General features: G+C 39.4%; 2 protein-coding genes across 7 annotated transcripts in view; one reads left to right on the forward strand and one right to left on the reverse strand.

Annotated features, from left to right (window-relative positions):
• LOC5578153 (WD repeat-containing protein 7) overlaps window positions 1–14704 on the reverse strand; it is a 75578-nt gene that overhangs the window by 12832 nt on the left and 48042 nt on the right. For 2 of the 5 annotated variants that reach the window (XM_021844704.1, XM_021844702.1), the window contains one exon: window positions 6555–6653. The exons of 2 other annotated variants lie outside the window; for them this stretch is intronic. In XM_021844704.1, the coding sequence (XP_021700396.1) occupies window positions 6555–6653 (99 nt within the window). The remainder of the gene's footprint in view (window positions 1–6554; window positions 6654–14704) is intronic. One more of the 5 variants, XM_021844703.1, reaches the window with a different exon arrangement.
• On the forward strand, window positions 2538–6665 carry LOC5578154. Of its 2 annotated transcripts, none has more exons than XM_021844707.1 (7): window positions 2538–2691; window positions 2757–2801; window positions 2864–2920; window positions 2987–3034; window positions 3233–3289; window positions 5834–6177; window positions 6236–6523. In XM_021844707.1, the coding sequence occupies exons 1-7, from the start codon at window positions 2574–2576 to the stop codon at window positions 6422–6424; spliced, it is 858 nt and encodes a 285-aa protein (XP_021700399.1). In that variant the 5' UTR covers window positions 2538–2573; the 3' UTR covers window positions 6425–6523. The 2 variants fall into 2 exon arrangements, with proteins under 2 accessions (XP_021700399.1, XP_001663725.2); XM_001663675.2 differs by having other exon boundaries at window positions 2540–2691; window positions 2870–2920; window positions 6236–6665.

Raw genomic sequence — 14704 nt, forward strand, 5'->3', positions numbered from 1 at the left:
AGCACAAATCTAGAGAACCGGACATTCGTTTGTGCTGAAAATTTAACTCAAATTTGAGGTTTGGCTTCGATGGCTATTCACCTAGCAATGGAAGAATATGGACGGATTACATGGGAAGCTGATAAGATTTATTAGGACTACGATGAATGATGTACAGCGTTGCGTAATGCAGGGACATTTGACGACGCATTATTGTCGGAAGCCGTGCTTACTACGCTTCCTATGCACATGGGGCATCCACTACATCATCCATTACATAGGTACATATTAGAGTGATGCAAATTTTGAAATGTTGGCTCCCCTATGTTTAAACGATTTATATCATGGTAAATAGCAGTGTCGCTTTAAAAGTAATATAATGATCATCTCAGCATGATCTATACTTTGGAATCAATAATAGAAAATTATCCTTACGTCCCATCAAAATATGGTCTTCGACAAAATTGTAGCTGGGAGCAGAGTTTATTTACTTTTCCATAGATTATTATTATGAACAGTTAGAGGACTGATCGTTAAAGGTTTGCCTTTTCCATAGTAATTTTCATATAAATTTCAAATGGCGTGTGCAAAACCAAATTTCGTCCAAATCACTTCAAATTTTGGGGGAATGATTTTCATCATAATTGACACCGTTTAAACATAGGGGAGCAAAAACTTCAAAATTCGCATCAGTCTAGTACATATTTCTATTATTTGATTTGCGAGATCAGAAACCATTCAAGACAAATGGGTTAATTCTACGAGTGGCGTGAGGTGACAATTGTCGGTGTCGTATAGCGAGGTGACAATTCTCGACTCGAGTGAAGTGACTCGCCGTGCAAATCAAATGGAGAGTCACTTCACTCGAGTCGAGTATTGTCACTTCGCTATGCGACACCGACAATTCCCAAGTAACAATTTTAGTTTTACGAATTACTTCCAGGGTGCTATAAATGAACGCCCATAAAACCACGGCCAAGGCACTGTTGCCTTTATCGCATCCCCCAAAACCTCTTGTAGATTAAAACGTGACTAGTTGGCCCACTCTGATAGAGGATATGAAGAGCATATTTATGTCACACAAATAAAGCAAAATAGCATTAATGGTAGCAATTTTGAGGCCACCTGTTCTAGACGAATGTCGCTTCATCTTGAAAATGATTTTATCATAACGTTGATCTTATAACGTAAACAAAACAAAATAAGAATGAAAACGTCTGTGATAATTTATTTCGTAGTGTTTTTTATTTGAAGTGGTTTCTTTGGATATAGTGCTCAAATCTTTAGTGCCGAGTGAGATTTACTGTGAAATGTGATGGAAGAGAAGAAAATTTGCCTATGCTCCCTCTGGAAGTGGCATATTTCTAGTAATTTAGCAATTGCTAAAATAAATCGCCAGGTGAAGGATTCAACATTTCTTTGTTTGATTGGTCAGTTATTGTGCTTTAAATTATATTCAATCAGTTTAATCATCACACCACATCATCTTATAAGCGAATTCATGGAGATAACATGATTAGAAAAAAATAAATTGTGGCAACCGGAGTGAAATTAATATGGCGGAACCATGATTGATAGATTGCCATCGACAAATGCTGTTTTATCATCATAAATACACAAATAAGGGCACATAGTTAGTATTCGGAATTTGTGGATGTAAAATTGCCTTGATAAATGCTGATTGAAGATGATTCAGCTTTTTTTGGCTTTTTATGGCAACTAAGCAGCTTTCAACAAAGTTTGACATTATTATGAAGAATATTCGCAAAAAAAACAATGAAACGGACATTAGTTTGTCGTTTTTCCATCGGGAATAAGTGTTTGCAATGCATCGCAATGCATTCGCAATACATCTGAAGAGCCCAAATACTGATTTCAAAGGTATAAATAAGGTAAGTTATCAATATTCAAGTGCAAGTCAATCAGTTTAAAAGCAGCTTTTATGACAATAAGGTTTATTATATCAATCTTTTATCATAGCCGTCACAAATAAGTGTCATTCAGCCACCACTAGCAGTTTAAATGAGGTATTATATGCTGCAATAAAGCTGGTCTTGTAGCCACAAAATTTTAACTTTATAGTTTGTCTCTAAAAGGTTTTGAAAACAACTTACAGCTGACTCACAAAATATAATCTTCTAGTAACGTTAAATGTCGCCTCTAGCTTTCCTAGCATTCACGTAACTGTCATAAAACATTAATAAATCCACACGAATGCCAAATTGCTGTGGAATTGTTACTTGGGTTGTCACCTCTAGAATAAACCCGAAGTTTACTCAGCAACAATAAACACGATAAAAAAGTTTGGAATTACCCCTAAAATTTGGTTTTATTTTATAAACTCTTTTTCATTCTCTTACTCCACTTTATTACTCAATTTGCATCTAACAAACCCTTACAGTTTTCTTCAGAATAACTAATAAAACTGGTAGACATTCTAAGCACTGACATTTGTTTGCCTACCGCAAGATTATAAATGGCTTGGTCAACTGAAACAGGTGTTGATATATTGTAGTTACATACTATATTACACATGCACTGAAAGCCTATAAAAGTCGTCTTTCCAGTAACTCATTCCAGAGTGCTATTTCAAAATGTGCAAATATTATCAGATAAGTCTCTTTTTTATAATCTGTGTGTTATGTGCACTTTCAAGAAGCGACGTGGTGCAGGATCAACGACCATTCGAGCAAAAACGATCCGGAGTTTCGTGTAAGTTTAGCAAAGAAGATTTCCTTTTTTCATTGAATTGCTCTCATGACGGAATCACTCAACAGATATACTAGCCGGAAATTACACATTTCAAAATAAAGACAATAAAGGTGACAAAAAAGCAATATGTGATACTCTTGTGATATCTCATTCTAATCAAAGTGTTTGAAAGCTGCAGGAAACGATGTGGCCAGGATTTTCGTACCACCTCCATCGTTTAATGGAAGACGTGAGATACAGAACTGAAAAAGCTTACACTTCTCGTATGGTATAAATAATGAAATAATTTTTGAAGGGATATCACCATTGCCAGGTTCAGAGGGAAGTTCCCAACTGGCTCCAAGTAAGTATTCTACAAGATAATTCTTTCAATTCCAAGAAATTAATTCAGCTGTACAAAGCGTGCTTCTAGAGGCTATCGAAATACAAATTCGAATGTCTCTATGTAGTTCAAAATCTAAGCTGATAACTAGCGATAACTACTGATCTTTCAAACGTCTCAAAAGCCAAGCAAATGTATTTATACGTTTATATATTTTAGCAAACTCAATAATCAATTACAGCCATAATAAACCGTGGACCCCGCCAATAAGTTTAGGTAAGTAGTTAGACTAATTAGCTATACATTAAAAAAGATCCAAGTTAGAAAAAACTAGTATTACTGCACTTTACACAGAACGAGGCAGATGGGCTCGTCCAGAAAACAGCTACAAAGTATAGGATCTGGAGAACCAAACATCCGTTTGAGCTGAAAACCTAATCGATTGGTTACCACCAGCTAGTGACCAATCGATTAAGTTTTAAACTTAAACGGAAGTTTGGTTCTCCAGGGACCGATTAGGCTGCTCGATTGCAACATGGTTGACTTCCAGTAGTCCCAGGATCCAAGGAGATTCGTTGCTCACCAGATGTTCAAGACCCGCTAGGTTGTTCAAGAAGCCGTTCATGTTCCACTGTAGGCAGAACTTGGACGATTTTGGCAATGCCAGAAAGGAGTAGCTTCTATTCGCGGGAGAAGATTGGTAGTGAGTGGTATCGGAGTACGAATTCGCCAGAGCATCCCCAGTGTATGGCCCGAGAGGTGAACTCACCACAGTTGAAGATGATTCAACGGCGAAACCAGGTACTGCAATCTCGGCATTGGTTGCCGAACAAGACAGAGCTCCCCATATGGCAGGACCGGAGTATAATTCTATCGAGTGCGGAGATGTCCCGGCGGCGGGAAAAAAGGGACTTGCAAGGGGCGATAATTGTCTTATAATGTTATTCGAACTGGAAAGGTCGCTGGGGTTGGGTGCTTGGACGGTTGCTTGCTCGTACGTAACTTCATTTCCCACGTAGTCCCTCGGGGTAGCAGATAGAGCCGTCCCGACTGCTAGCAAGCCTTGACTTTCCACGTAGTCCAGAAGAGTGAGCGTGTGTGCCAGACCCCCGGCGCCGAAGGTAGTCCGCCAGTTCCGGTGTGGGAGACGTCCGGACCGACGGGGCCCCGGCTAACAGGAGATATAGCTGGGTAGCGATTCCGGTCGGGGTAAAACTTCCGGTACGCTGGTGCCCCGGCTATCAAGGAAGATGGACATACCGTAATGCAGCAAAATTGTAGCCAATATGAGAAAGGTTCATTCTGTGGTATTTGTTTCTTTTCAACTGTTATGTTCAATCTTTTGCCCAATCTTACTCTACTAACTGTTGTTACTAACTATATAATAAACGCTGCTCACACTCGCATGGTCGACATAACCACCAGCACAATCATTGTTGAAAAATGCTTTTTTTTGTTCCTAGCTGCATTCTTACTGTTTTTATTCATATTACAGGCACTTAAGGCCTCAGTGAAGTATAACTTATCAAAAAGTATATTAAATAAATCATTCTGTATAATTTTCCCACGCTATCGAGACTTCAAAACACTTAACTTTTGAATGGTGGGTGAAGATTTTTATTCCGCAACATGAATAATTTGAAACAAACAGAAATGTGTTGACTTCTCATATTTCTTATCCGGGCGCTTCCTTATTTTTGCCCCATATTCCCATACACTTTGAATCGAGTTCCGGACAACTCTTGAAAATCATAAAATTAAAAGTCAGATTATCAATTAAAATCGTTCAACCACGTTCACCACTGTATCCATGGAGAATATTTGTCAAAACTAACTTCGAAAGTGAGAACTTTTAAACGGCAAAATTTGAAATATTTCGCTTGAAATGTTTCCCATATAAAGTAGAGTGTCCGGAATATGAAGCTGTCCGTAACATGAATCCAAACGGTATTTCTACAATTTCGGTCAAATAATCTGTGCATTTGCTAAAGATTAAAATTCAAAAGTTACCTGGGAGAGACTTTTTGATTAATTTCTTACTTTTGTCATCTTCAAATTATTCAAATTATATAGATAAATTGACGTAAACACCATGTTACGGTCATAGCAACCTGGTTTGTACGCTACCTTCCAATCACTACGTAAACCGGTTGTTTGTTCGGAGAAGTTGTTGTTTCAATCCGTTTTCCTTTTATAATTCAAACATTTTTAGAACAGTTAAGTGCATGTTCAACGAGTGCATTATTAGATATAGAATGCATATCAATGAAAACAACATGCATTTTGATCATATTGGTACTTACGTCGACTATGCGAACATGGGCAGTACGGAACCCTACTACATCATAAAAAATGTTACGCAAAATTGAGTATAGTTCATACAAAATCGAGCTCTATTGCACCATAAAAAATTGGTATAATTTTTACACATTCTATTAAATCGCACCTGTGTTTATTTTTTGCACTTTTTCTAAAATTTTATAACAAGCTAGTATGTTTTGCTTATTTATTTGTTATAAAATATAAAGAGGAGAAGATATCAACAAAGTAACACTTTGTTAGCTTTTGTTAAAATCAGGTAATCTATAGTTCACAATGTACAACAAACGCACAATATACTAGTTATTTTGCAGGTTGTACATTTCGCATAAGAATGTTTGGCATAATTAGAGTTATATGCTTTCTTTTAAATGCTACCTGTTTTCTCTATGCAAAACAACCATAATGCGAAACATCCTTATGCGATGAAACGTCTTTTTGGGAAATGGATTATCCCCGTAATTTCAATGGAACCGTGTATCGCTCTGACTTCCTTTTCAGAGGTTCAATGTTCTAAATATCTGGATGAGATTGAAAAACTTAAGAAGACGCTTCAAGAACAAATAGAGTCCAGCAAGAAGGTAGCACATACTACCGACAGACCCAAAAAGCAGTCTGCAAAAAAGGTTCCAGCTAAAGCATCTAAGAAATCAACGTCCGCAAAATCCAGCCAGAAAGACGTGTACTTCAACTCTCGGAAAACGTACGACGAAATGATGAAGCTGTTCAATAAAACGACACTGGCTGGTGTCGATCCGAAAATTCGCGCAAATGCCGATTACTATCTGCACCACCTGAAAATGAATCTTCTCGTGTTGACCAGCAACATTCAGGACTATTCCAAGGTCGGTTTCACTACATGCTAATAAGGTTTACCTTGTAATATTTTTACATATTTTGCAGATAAAGACCTGCTTCAGTAACTTCCTGAGTAGGACTCAACAACTAAGGGATTACATGTCCTATCACTATGATAGCTGTAAAGGTCACTACGAGCAGACCTGTAACAGCAACACCTTGGTGAGCTACCAGGATGGTTTGAATGAACTAGAATACATGACAGCTGAATGCATCCGTCAACGAATAAACTAAGAAGATCTAATCTAACATGCTAGATGTGAACTAAAAAGTTTGTAAATCATGTAGAAAACAATAAATTAATATAAAAAAGGTGGTGGATTGTGCATAAAACGATGATTTAGGGTGCTGTAACGAAACTTACCCTTACCCGAATCACCAACGTTCTTAACCACACTGTCCAATTTGGCCTGAACCTTGGTTTGAACGTTTTCTGCACCTTCCTTCATTTTGGCCAGTATTCCTACGAAAATTACCCAATAGTTACTTTTTTGAATGGGAAAACATATATTTCCTATACTTGTAATAAGCAAGCAATTACACTGAATATGCGTTCGAGGGATGCTACATCGGCTAACAGTGAACTCATGCTGAGTTGTGCTTTATAATATAAATCTGTCATAATTTAACAAAACAATAATATATTGAAGCAGTGAATCTTAAAGCAATGTAATAAACATCAAAAGCTATTAAATAGGTTTTTATTTTATGTCATCAGGCTTTTTGAAACTATAGGCTACAGCCAAGCTAAACAAGATAACTGAAAAACGCGCTTCAAAACATAATATTCAAAATTATGTCTTATGTGCGGTCTACTCAATCCGTAAGAGAATTTTATATAAAAAAATCATCAGTAGATCCGAGCATACTTTTCTCATAGGGCACTTCTAAGAATGTCTTTTTATTACTATAGGATACAATCAATGGTTTCTCTAGGTATTTCACAAGAAACTAACTCAGATATTACAATACAATGAAACTTATAAAAATTATACAGTTATTCTTCTAAATAAGGACACAAAATTTGTCCCATTTACAGAATTTATATGTAGAGACATTGTTGTGATCAAAGTAATTCGCAAAGAATTATACAGAGGAAAACTGAGGTACCGTAATCCGGGGTAACAATGATCTTTTTTTTTGAAAATTTCTTAAAAATTTCGTTTAAAAATGCAAATGCTGCAAATTTTATATTTTTAAAACAAGTACTGCCACCCATAGCTCGTAACTACATACTGTATTTGTTTTTTGAAAGATTGAGGCATGTTTAAAAAAATGTTTTATGCGATTTTTTGATTTAGCTGATATGGGGTAACATTGATCACCTATGTAAACAACGTTCGGTGATATTGAAAATGTCGTTACTTACTAAAATCGTGGCCTCTGAAGCCGAATATGAAGGCCAAACGCTTACAAGTCATTTATTTTTTGAGTTATTTTACAATAAAAAACACCTCGAACCACGGAATACGCCTAAAAGTAGGCAATTTCCTAAGGGAATTCAACATTCTTAACAGTAATTCGTTAATGTTGTCTAATTGAGCATACTTATGAAAATGTTGACAACGGAATCGTTTTCAGCGATGTCATTTTTAGTAAGAAACGCATTATCCTTGCTCATATCGTTTGCAGAATTTATGTGAAACTGTGTAGTTGATCAGTGAGGAAAAGTTGATCATTCCCGTACCCACATGTATAAACTGTCAAGAGAGCTATGGTCCGATTTCAATTATCACAAATTTTGTGATGTCACATTACCTGATATCTGCTCTTGATGTTTTGAAGTTCGTTTTTACATGCAAGATAATAATATCATGTAAAAACAGTTTTTTTTTTATGAAATGTTTGATGAACTGTTAAAGGGTTCCTCTTCAAACAATCGACCATTGCCAAGGCTATATAAAAACAACATTTAAATAAACTGTTTCATACATTCCAGATATGTTCTGTGAACTCAGTTTTGAATTTGCGTAAGGATAAATTTCATTTTCAGAACAAAAACACGTTCTATTTGTGAGCGAGTTGCTTATTCGAAGGAAAATTGCATACCTTTAGGCGTTTAATGTGGTGCATTCTGTAATTCACAACATTCAACTCTATAATTAGGGGGGTCCGTAGCCTTGAGGTTACGCTTTCGCTTCATAAGCGGAAGGTCATGGATTCAATTCCCAGCCCCTCCAAAAAATAACCCGTCCAGCCACCAGAAGACGCCGCACGGAGGACCGTGCATAGGGGAGCACATCCATCCTCCGTCAATATCAGATGGTGAATGAGACGAATTGACCCACTTCGCAGGCAGCTAGCCTCAAACGACTCAGGAACACGGCAAAACGAACCACCGCAAGAGCAATGGACTATGGCTTATGGAAATCGATTGGACTAACAGCAGAGCACTCTCCTACCTGCTCGGTGTGAGAGCAAAAGAGCAGAAGAGAATGAAAGCAGATGTAAATATAGATTAGTTAAAAATAGAACTGTATCGGTAAGGAAGATACAGTTAAAACTGATTCCGGCACAGCAGTGGCCACGAGCACGGAGTGCCTTAATAATAATAATAAAAAGAAAAAAAAAAAAAAAAACTCTATAATTGACCGATTTATCAATAAGTTGTAAGACTTTTGGGACTTGATTCAGATTCAGTGACCCCAAATCCTTCGAATAGCATATCGCTTTATTTTAGGAAAGCTATCGTAGTAATTGATCAACTTCACCCCGGAATCAAAAACTCCATTTTTTGATTTCTAAAAAATATTTTTATTATTATGATAACATTTCGTCAAAATTACGTTTATATAATTCGATAAACATTCAACCAGTACAGGTTATAAAAATATTTGGATGATAATACATGGATCCTACTAGGAATTATAGAACAGAATGGCACAAAAGTGATCAACTTCACCCCATAGTGTCATCCTTAACCATTGAAATCATTGTTTTGAAAAGTTAAACGCAATTTTCGCAAAAATCTTCACTTTTATTAGCTTATGAATATTTGGAAATGTTCCATCAATAAATGATGACACGAACTTTTTACGAGATGAGTCATTCCGATCAATCCCAAGTAACCACGAGCATTATAACATTGCACGTATTCTATTGCATATCAACACCATTGATGCAACATTGCTTTTATTCAACAAATTTCAAGTGCTGTCAAGCAATAAAGCATTAACCCTACATAACAAATGTATCAATGCACTAACATCACTTTAAAAACTGTACTGCTGCATTAATATTACTTTATAAGTTGCTTCATTGCTTTATCGTCCTTTTGCATTAATTTAACTGTAAAAGTGCCCTTTTCCACTTTTAAACTACTTTAATGGTAGGCTTACGGCAATGCAGCTGCATTATATATGCAATTATATAATGCTCCATGGTTACTTGGGATGTTACCCCGCTGATCAGTGATACCCCGGATTACGGTATTATTTCTGTTTATTTTCCTGGATACTGGGTTCACCGTAGAGTTGCGCAAGCTCGTGGTTCATTCTTCTCCTCCATACGCCGTTCTCACATACTCCGCCAAAAATCGTCCTAAGCACACGTTTTCAAAAACTCCTAGTGCTTGCAGGTCCTCTTCCGGCATTGTCCACGTCTCATGCCCCTAGAGGACTACCGGTCTTATCAGCGTCTTGTACATGATACACTTAGTACGAAGGTTGAGTTTACCAGACCGCTAGGTCTTGTGGAGCCCGTAGTAAGCACGGCAATGATACGTCTTCGAATTTCTCTGCTGCAGTAGTTATCCGACGTTACCAATGATCCGAGGTAGACAAATACGTCCACCACCTCGAACTCATCTCCGTCGATCATCACGCGTCTGCCAATGCCAGCTCTATCGCGCTCGGTTTTTCCAGCCAGCGGATATTTCGTCTTCGACGTATTCACTTTCAATCCCACCCGTTCTGCTTTACGTTTCAGCCTGGTATACTATCAGCAACCACCTGGAACATTCCTCTGACAATGTCCACGTCGTCAGCGAAACAGATGAACTGGCTGGATTTATTGAAGATCGTACCACGCATGTTGAAGCCTGCTCGTTTCATAACACCTTCTAGGGCAATATTGGACAGGAGGCAGGAAAGACCATCGCCTTGTCGAAGTCCTTTGCGTGTTTCAAACGGGTTCGATAACGCATCCGATATCTTCACGCAGCACTGTACACTATTTATCGTTCCTTTAATCAGCCTAGTCAGTTTCTCGGAAAACCATTCTCGTCCATAATTTTCCATAGCTTTTAGCGGTCGTTGGTATCATAGGCCACTTTGAAATCGATGAATAGGTGGTGCGTAGGGACTTGATATTCGCGACACTTTTGGAGGATATGTCGCAACATAAAGATTGGGTCTGTTGTCGATCGCCCGTCCACGAAACCAACTTGATAACTTCCCACAAATCTGCTTGCTAACGGCGATAGACGGCGGAAGATGATCTGGGAAAGCACTTTATAGGCTGCGTTAAGAATGGTGATCGCTCAATAGTTCTCACATTCTAGCTTGTCACCCTTTTCGTATATTGGATATATTACTCCGTCCTTTCACTCCTCCTGTAGTTGTTCTGTATCCCAGATCCTGGCTATCAATCGTAGCCAACCTGTGCGGGCCCATTTTAATAAGTTCCGCTGAAAATACCATCCTTTTCATCTGCTTTGTTGTTCTTGAACTGTTTGATAGCATCCTCAACTTCATCTATTGTGAGAGTTGACACGTCTCCCTCATCCGCTGTACTAATGAAGCCATTTCTCCTGTTGCCTTGGCCTTCCTCCTCTGCGCCATTCAGGTATTTATCGTAGTGCTGCTTCCTCCTTTCAATCACCTCACGTTCGTCCGTCAAGATACCTCCATCCTTATCCCGACACATTTCGGCTCGCGGCACACTACTTCAGCAGTCCTCAAAAGGGGCTTCGGAGAGCTCTTCCTCTTCCGGCAATGCTGCTTCAAGGCTTTGCACGTAATCAGTTGCGACTTCAGGTAGCTTGAGCCGTTCCAGATTGTACCGAGGCGGGCGACGGTACCGAATGTTGTTGACAACAGAAAGTCTTTGGCGCACTTTAACCATCACAAGGTAATAGTGGTCCGAATCAATGTTTGCGCCGCGATAGGTTCTGACTACAAAACATGTACATCACGGGACTACACGCAAATAAAACCGTTCCCAAAAATAGGCACTATCAGTCACGAATCCAGGAACAAGCTTATTTTCGGTTTACGAAAATACACCATGAACATAAATCACAGATTCGGGAACAAAGTTCCACAAATTATCCGTAACGCTGCTGATCTTATCACAGACCGCTTAAAGAAATCATTGAAACGTGATATTTGTTCTGACAAACAAGAACTCCGTTCACAAGAACCAGAACATTGTTCTGGATCGCGTTCGGCGTTCTGCGATCCGTGATTTTAATGACCAATTTTGATTTCCCTTCCAATGCCCATTTCATGGAAGATTATTTTAGGACATTTTCTTCAAATTAGCACAAAATTTACCATTATGGCACAATATTTGTAAATGAACAGGTTGTATAACTTTTAACAGCCCAGAAAACTGCATAATTTGAAGGGGTAGCATCAAAAAATGTACGTCGTTTGTCCCATTGAACAGGCAGCAACGCACTCGAAATGAAACGTATCAGCTACGCAATCGTTCCATTTTAGCAGCAGGCTTCTTTTTTAGCAGGAACAACGTCTGGATAAGTCATATTTAAATAATATTCCAGCCGAATCTAAACATTTAGCAGGAAAAAAGAAAGTTTCTGCCAAAAAATGAACTGCAGTTTTGCACTCAGGTCTGTTTTGTTGACTACTAGTTTTGCGCATGCGTTATTATGTTTGACAGCGCGCGTGAACAGAGTTCGCGCTGCCAGGAACCAAATCACAAATATTAATTTTTGGATTTACGGTATCGTGATTTTAAAATCATGGTGTTGGGAGCGTTTCGAAACAAGGATGCCAGAATACAAACAAGATGTTTGTTCCCGAACTAGTGAAAACAGTTCATGAAAATCAAATGTGTTGAATCACGATGACAGGATCTAAATCACGAATCTGCATAAGGTGTGCGTTCTGTTTCCTATGATATTTTGTTCACGAATATCAGAACGGATTTTTTTACGTGTACAACAAATAGTGAGTTACGATAACGTAAAATTTTTCAAGGACGCTAACTCTAAATCTTAAAGTATAATCCGGCGTCCTTTATGAACGAGATAAGCGCCGCCGTTGAAGAGGGGTCGTCCTGCAGAGCTTCTCGAATACTAGCAGAAATCCCATACATCTGTCTGGGGCCATCAAAGGCTGGGCAATTGCAGATAAAATGCTCAACTGTGTTACCCGTGTTACATACCACACATGTCCGATGGAAAGGATTTCCTTCGTAATTGTGGGACACTCTTGTGTGGCCGGTTCTCAACCGGGGAATTATTTTTTGGTCCTTCATTGACTTTAGGTCTGTCCAAGCATCAGTGCTTCGTTTGATTTTTCGCAGGTAGGCCCCTCGTGAGTTCGCCCACTCTGCCTGCCATGTCTGGCGTATGGTTGATTTCACCCACCGTCGAGTATCGGCAAGGGGCACCTTAGTGCTGTAACGAGGGCCAGAAGGGCCGGATCCTGCTAGGAAGTCTGCGGTTGCATTACCAGGAACACCACTATGTCCTGGGACCCACATTATGGTGACATCGTTAGGAGCTTTTTTTATTATCCCCTGGATCCACGGGCTACGGGGGGCTTCAGACTGGAGCGCTGTGAAGCAGCTCGCTGAATCGGTGATGATAACTATTGGGCTAGTAGTAGGTGCAGTGACGGCGTATAAAATAGCAGCTGCTTCGGCGGAGAAGATTGAGCACTGTCCAGGGAGGCTGAGGCTGGTTGCTAGGTTTTCATCCGTTATACCTATTCCAACACCTCGTACGGAAAGCGATCCATCAGTGTATCGACGCTGGTGTGCTGAGTAGTCTTTCCGTAGAATCTCGGCGACGGTTTTTCGCAACCGAATGGATGAGTCTCCTGCTCTAAAGCTGTTTTTTATTCTGTCATCAAATTTAAGATTTGAGCTGCGCCAGTTTCGCTCACTACACCAGGGTGTTTTGGCAATTGGTGGGAGATGCAAGCCGGTGGTGTTCTCTAGCAGACGGTCTGCTTCATCCATGAGGCGAGTTCTGCGGTTTCCCGCGGTTCTCTCTGCGATGGTGGCTGCTTTCGTGCAGAGGGTCACGGTGACGAGGAAGCGAAAAGGTAGGAGTCCGGCTTCCACACATGCAGCATCGGCCGGAGTGGAAGGGAGGAGCCCCGAGACAATTCGTACATATCGGTTGTAGATCGGGGATAGCGCGTCGATCAGTTTGTTCATAGCCAGATATGTGATTTCCAATCCGTAGAGCAGGCGACTATCGATGATGGCAGAGGCTACACGGAATCGGATATTCCGGTTGTTGCTGTGATGTGGTCTCGATAGGGGCCGATAGGAACAGCATCAATATTAACGAAAGAGGCGAAGCTCTCTTAAACCACATGTCGTCTAACAACATAGACATATGTAATAGAGGGGATTCTCCTTCTTGAAAATGTTATCAGACAGGAGGTTCTCAATCTCACTATCAGGAATGACCTGCTATCGTAGAAAATGGAGAACTGACATGTTTCTGTCAGATCATAAACAAATTGGGCTCGATTTTGAAGCTGGATTAGAAATTACAGAAAGCTATTATAGCTATAATAGGAACCCAAGAAAAACAACTGGAATCTCTATTGTTTTAATTTAACGAATAAGAATTCGTATAACGTTGAACAGTTTACGTCTGTTTCGCCACCGTAAAATACCTCTAATGGGATCATTGACCAAATCATATCATCTTATAATACTAGCTGTCCTATTCAACGAATGTCATCTAACAGGGATGTGCCTTGGTGGAATAACAAGCTGGCAGAATTGAGTGAGAAATCCAAGCGATTGTTCAATACATCAAAGATCACTTCTACCGCAAGCTTGGGAATCATTGTATCATTGCACGAAACCATCTAATCAAAGTATGCTAGTAGAGTCCACGGCTTTGAAAAACAGCCGATAACAACAATCATCAGCGTGGTTTCCAAGGTATCACCGCAGCCAATCGATGATGCTTTGTGAAAATCAGTAATGTGGCAGCTGCGGTAGCTTTCTGTTCAACCGTAGAACGGAAAGTTATCTCTAAAATTGCAATACAACAAAGAACTAAGGCACGCCAATCACAATGACTGGAGACGGACATGTGTAAACTTCAACAACGCTCCTTCAGCTGCGAGACTTCACAAAGTCCTTTCTAAAGACCTCCAAAGACCATTCAAATGATCTAAGTAGCATTAAAGAAGAAGACGGCAATTTTACATTTGACTATTCCGAAACATTGGAAATAATGACGAGAACTCGCTTCCCAGGATCTCGAATCCCATATCCGAATCGATCCCATATTCGAATGAAGAACAAGTATTAGATGAGACAAGACATGTATTGGGCGGTCCAATTATTACGTAA

This window comes from Aedes aegypti, chromosome 2, assembly GCF_002204515.2.
Source record: "Aedes aegypti strain LVP_AGWG chromosome 2, AaegL5.0 Primary Assembly, whole genome shotgun sequence".
Classification (NCBI taxonomy): domain Eukaryota; kingdom Metazoa; phylum Arthropoda; class Insecta; order Diptera; family Culicidae; genus Aedes; species Aedes aegypti.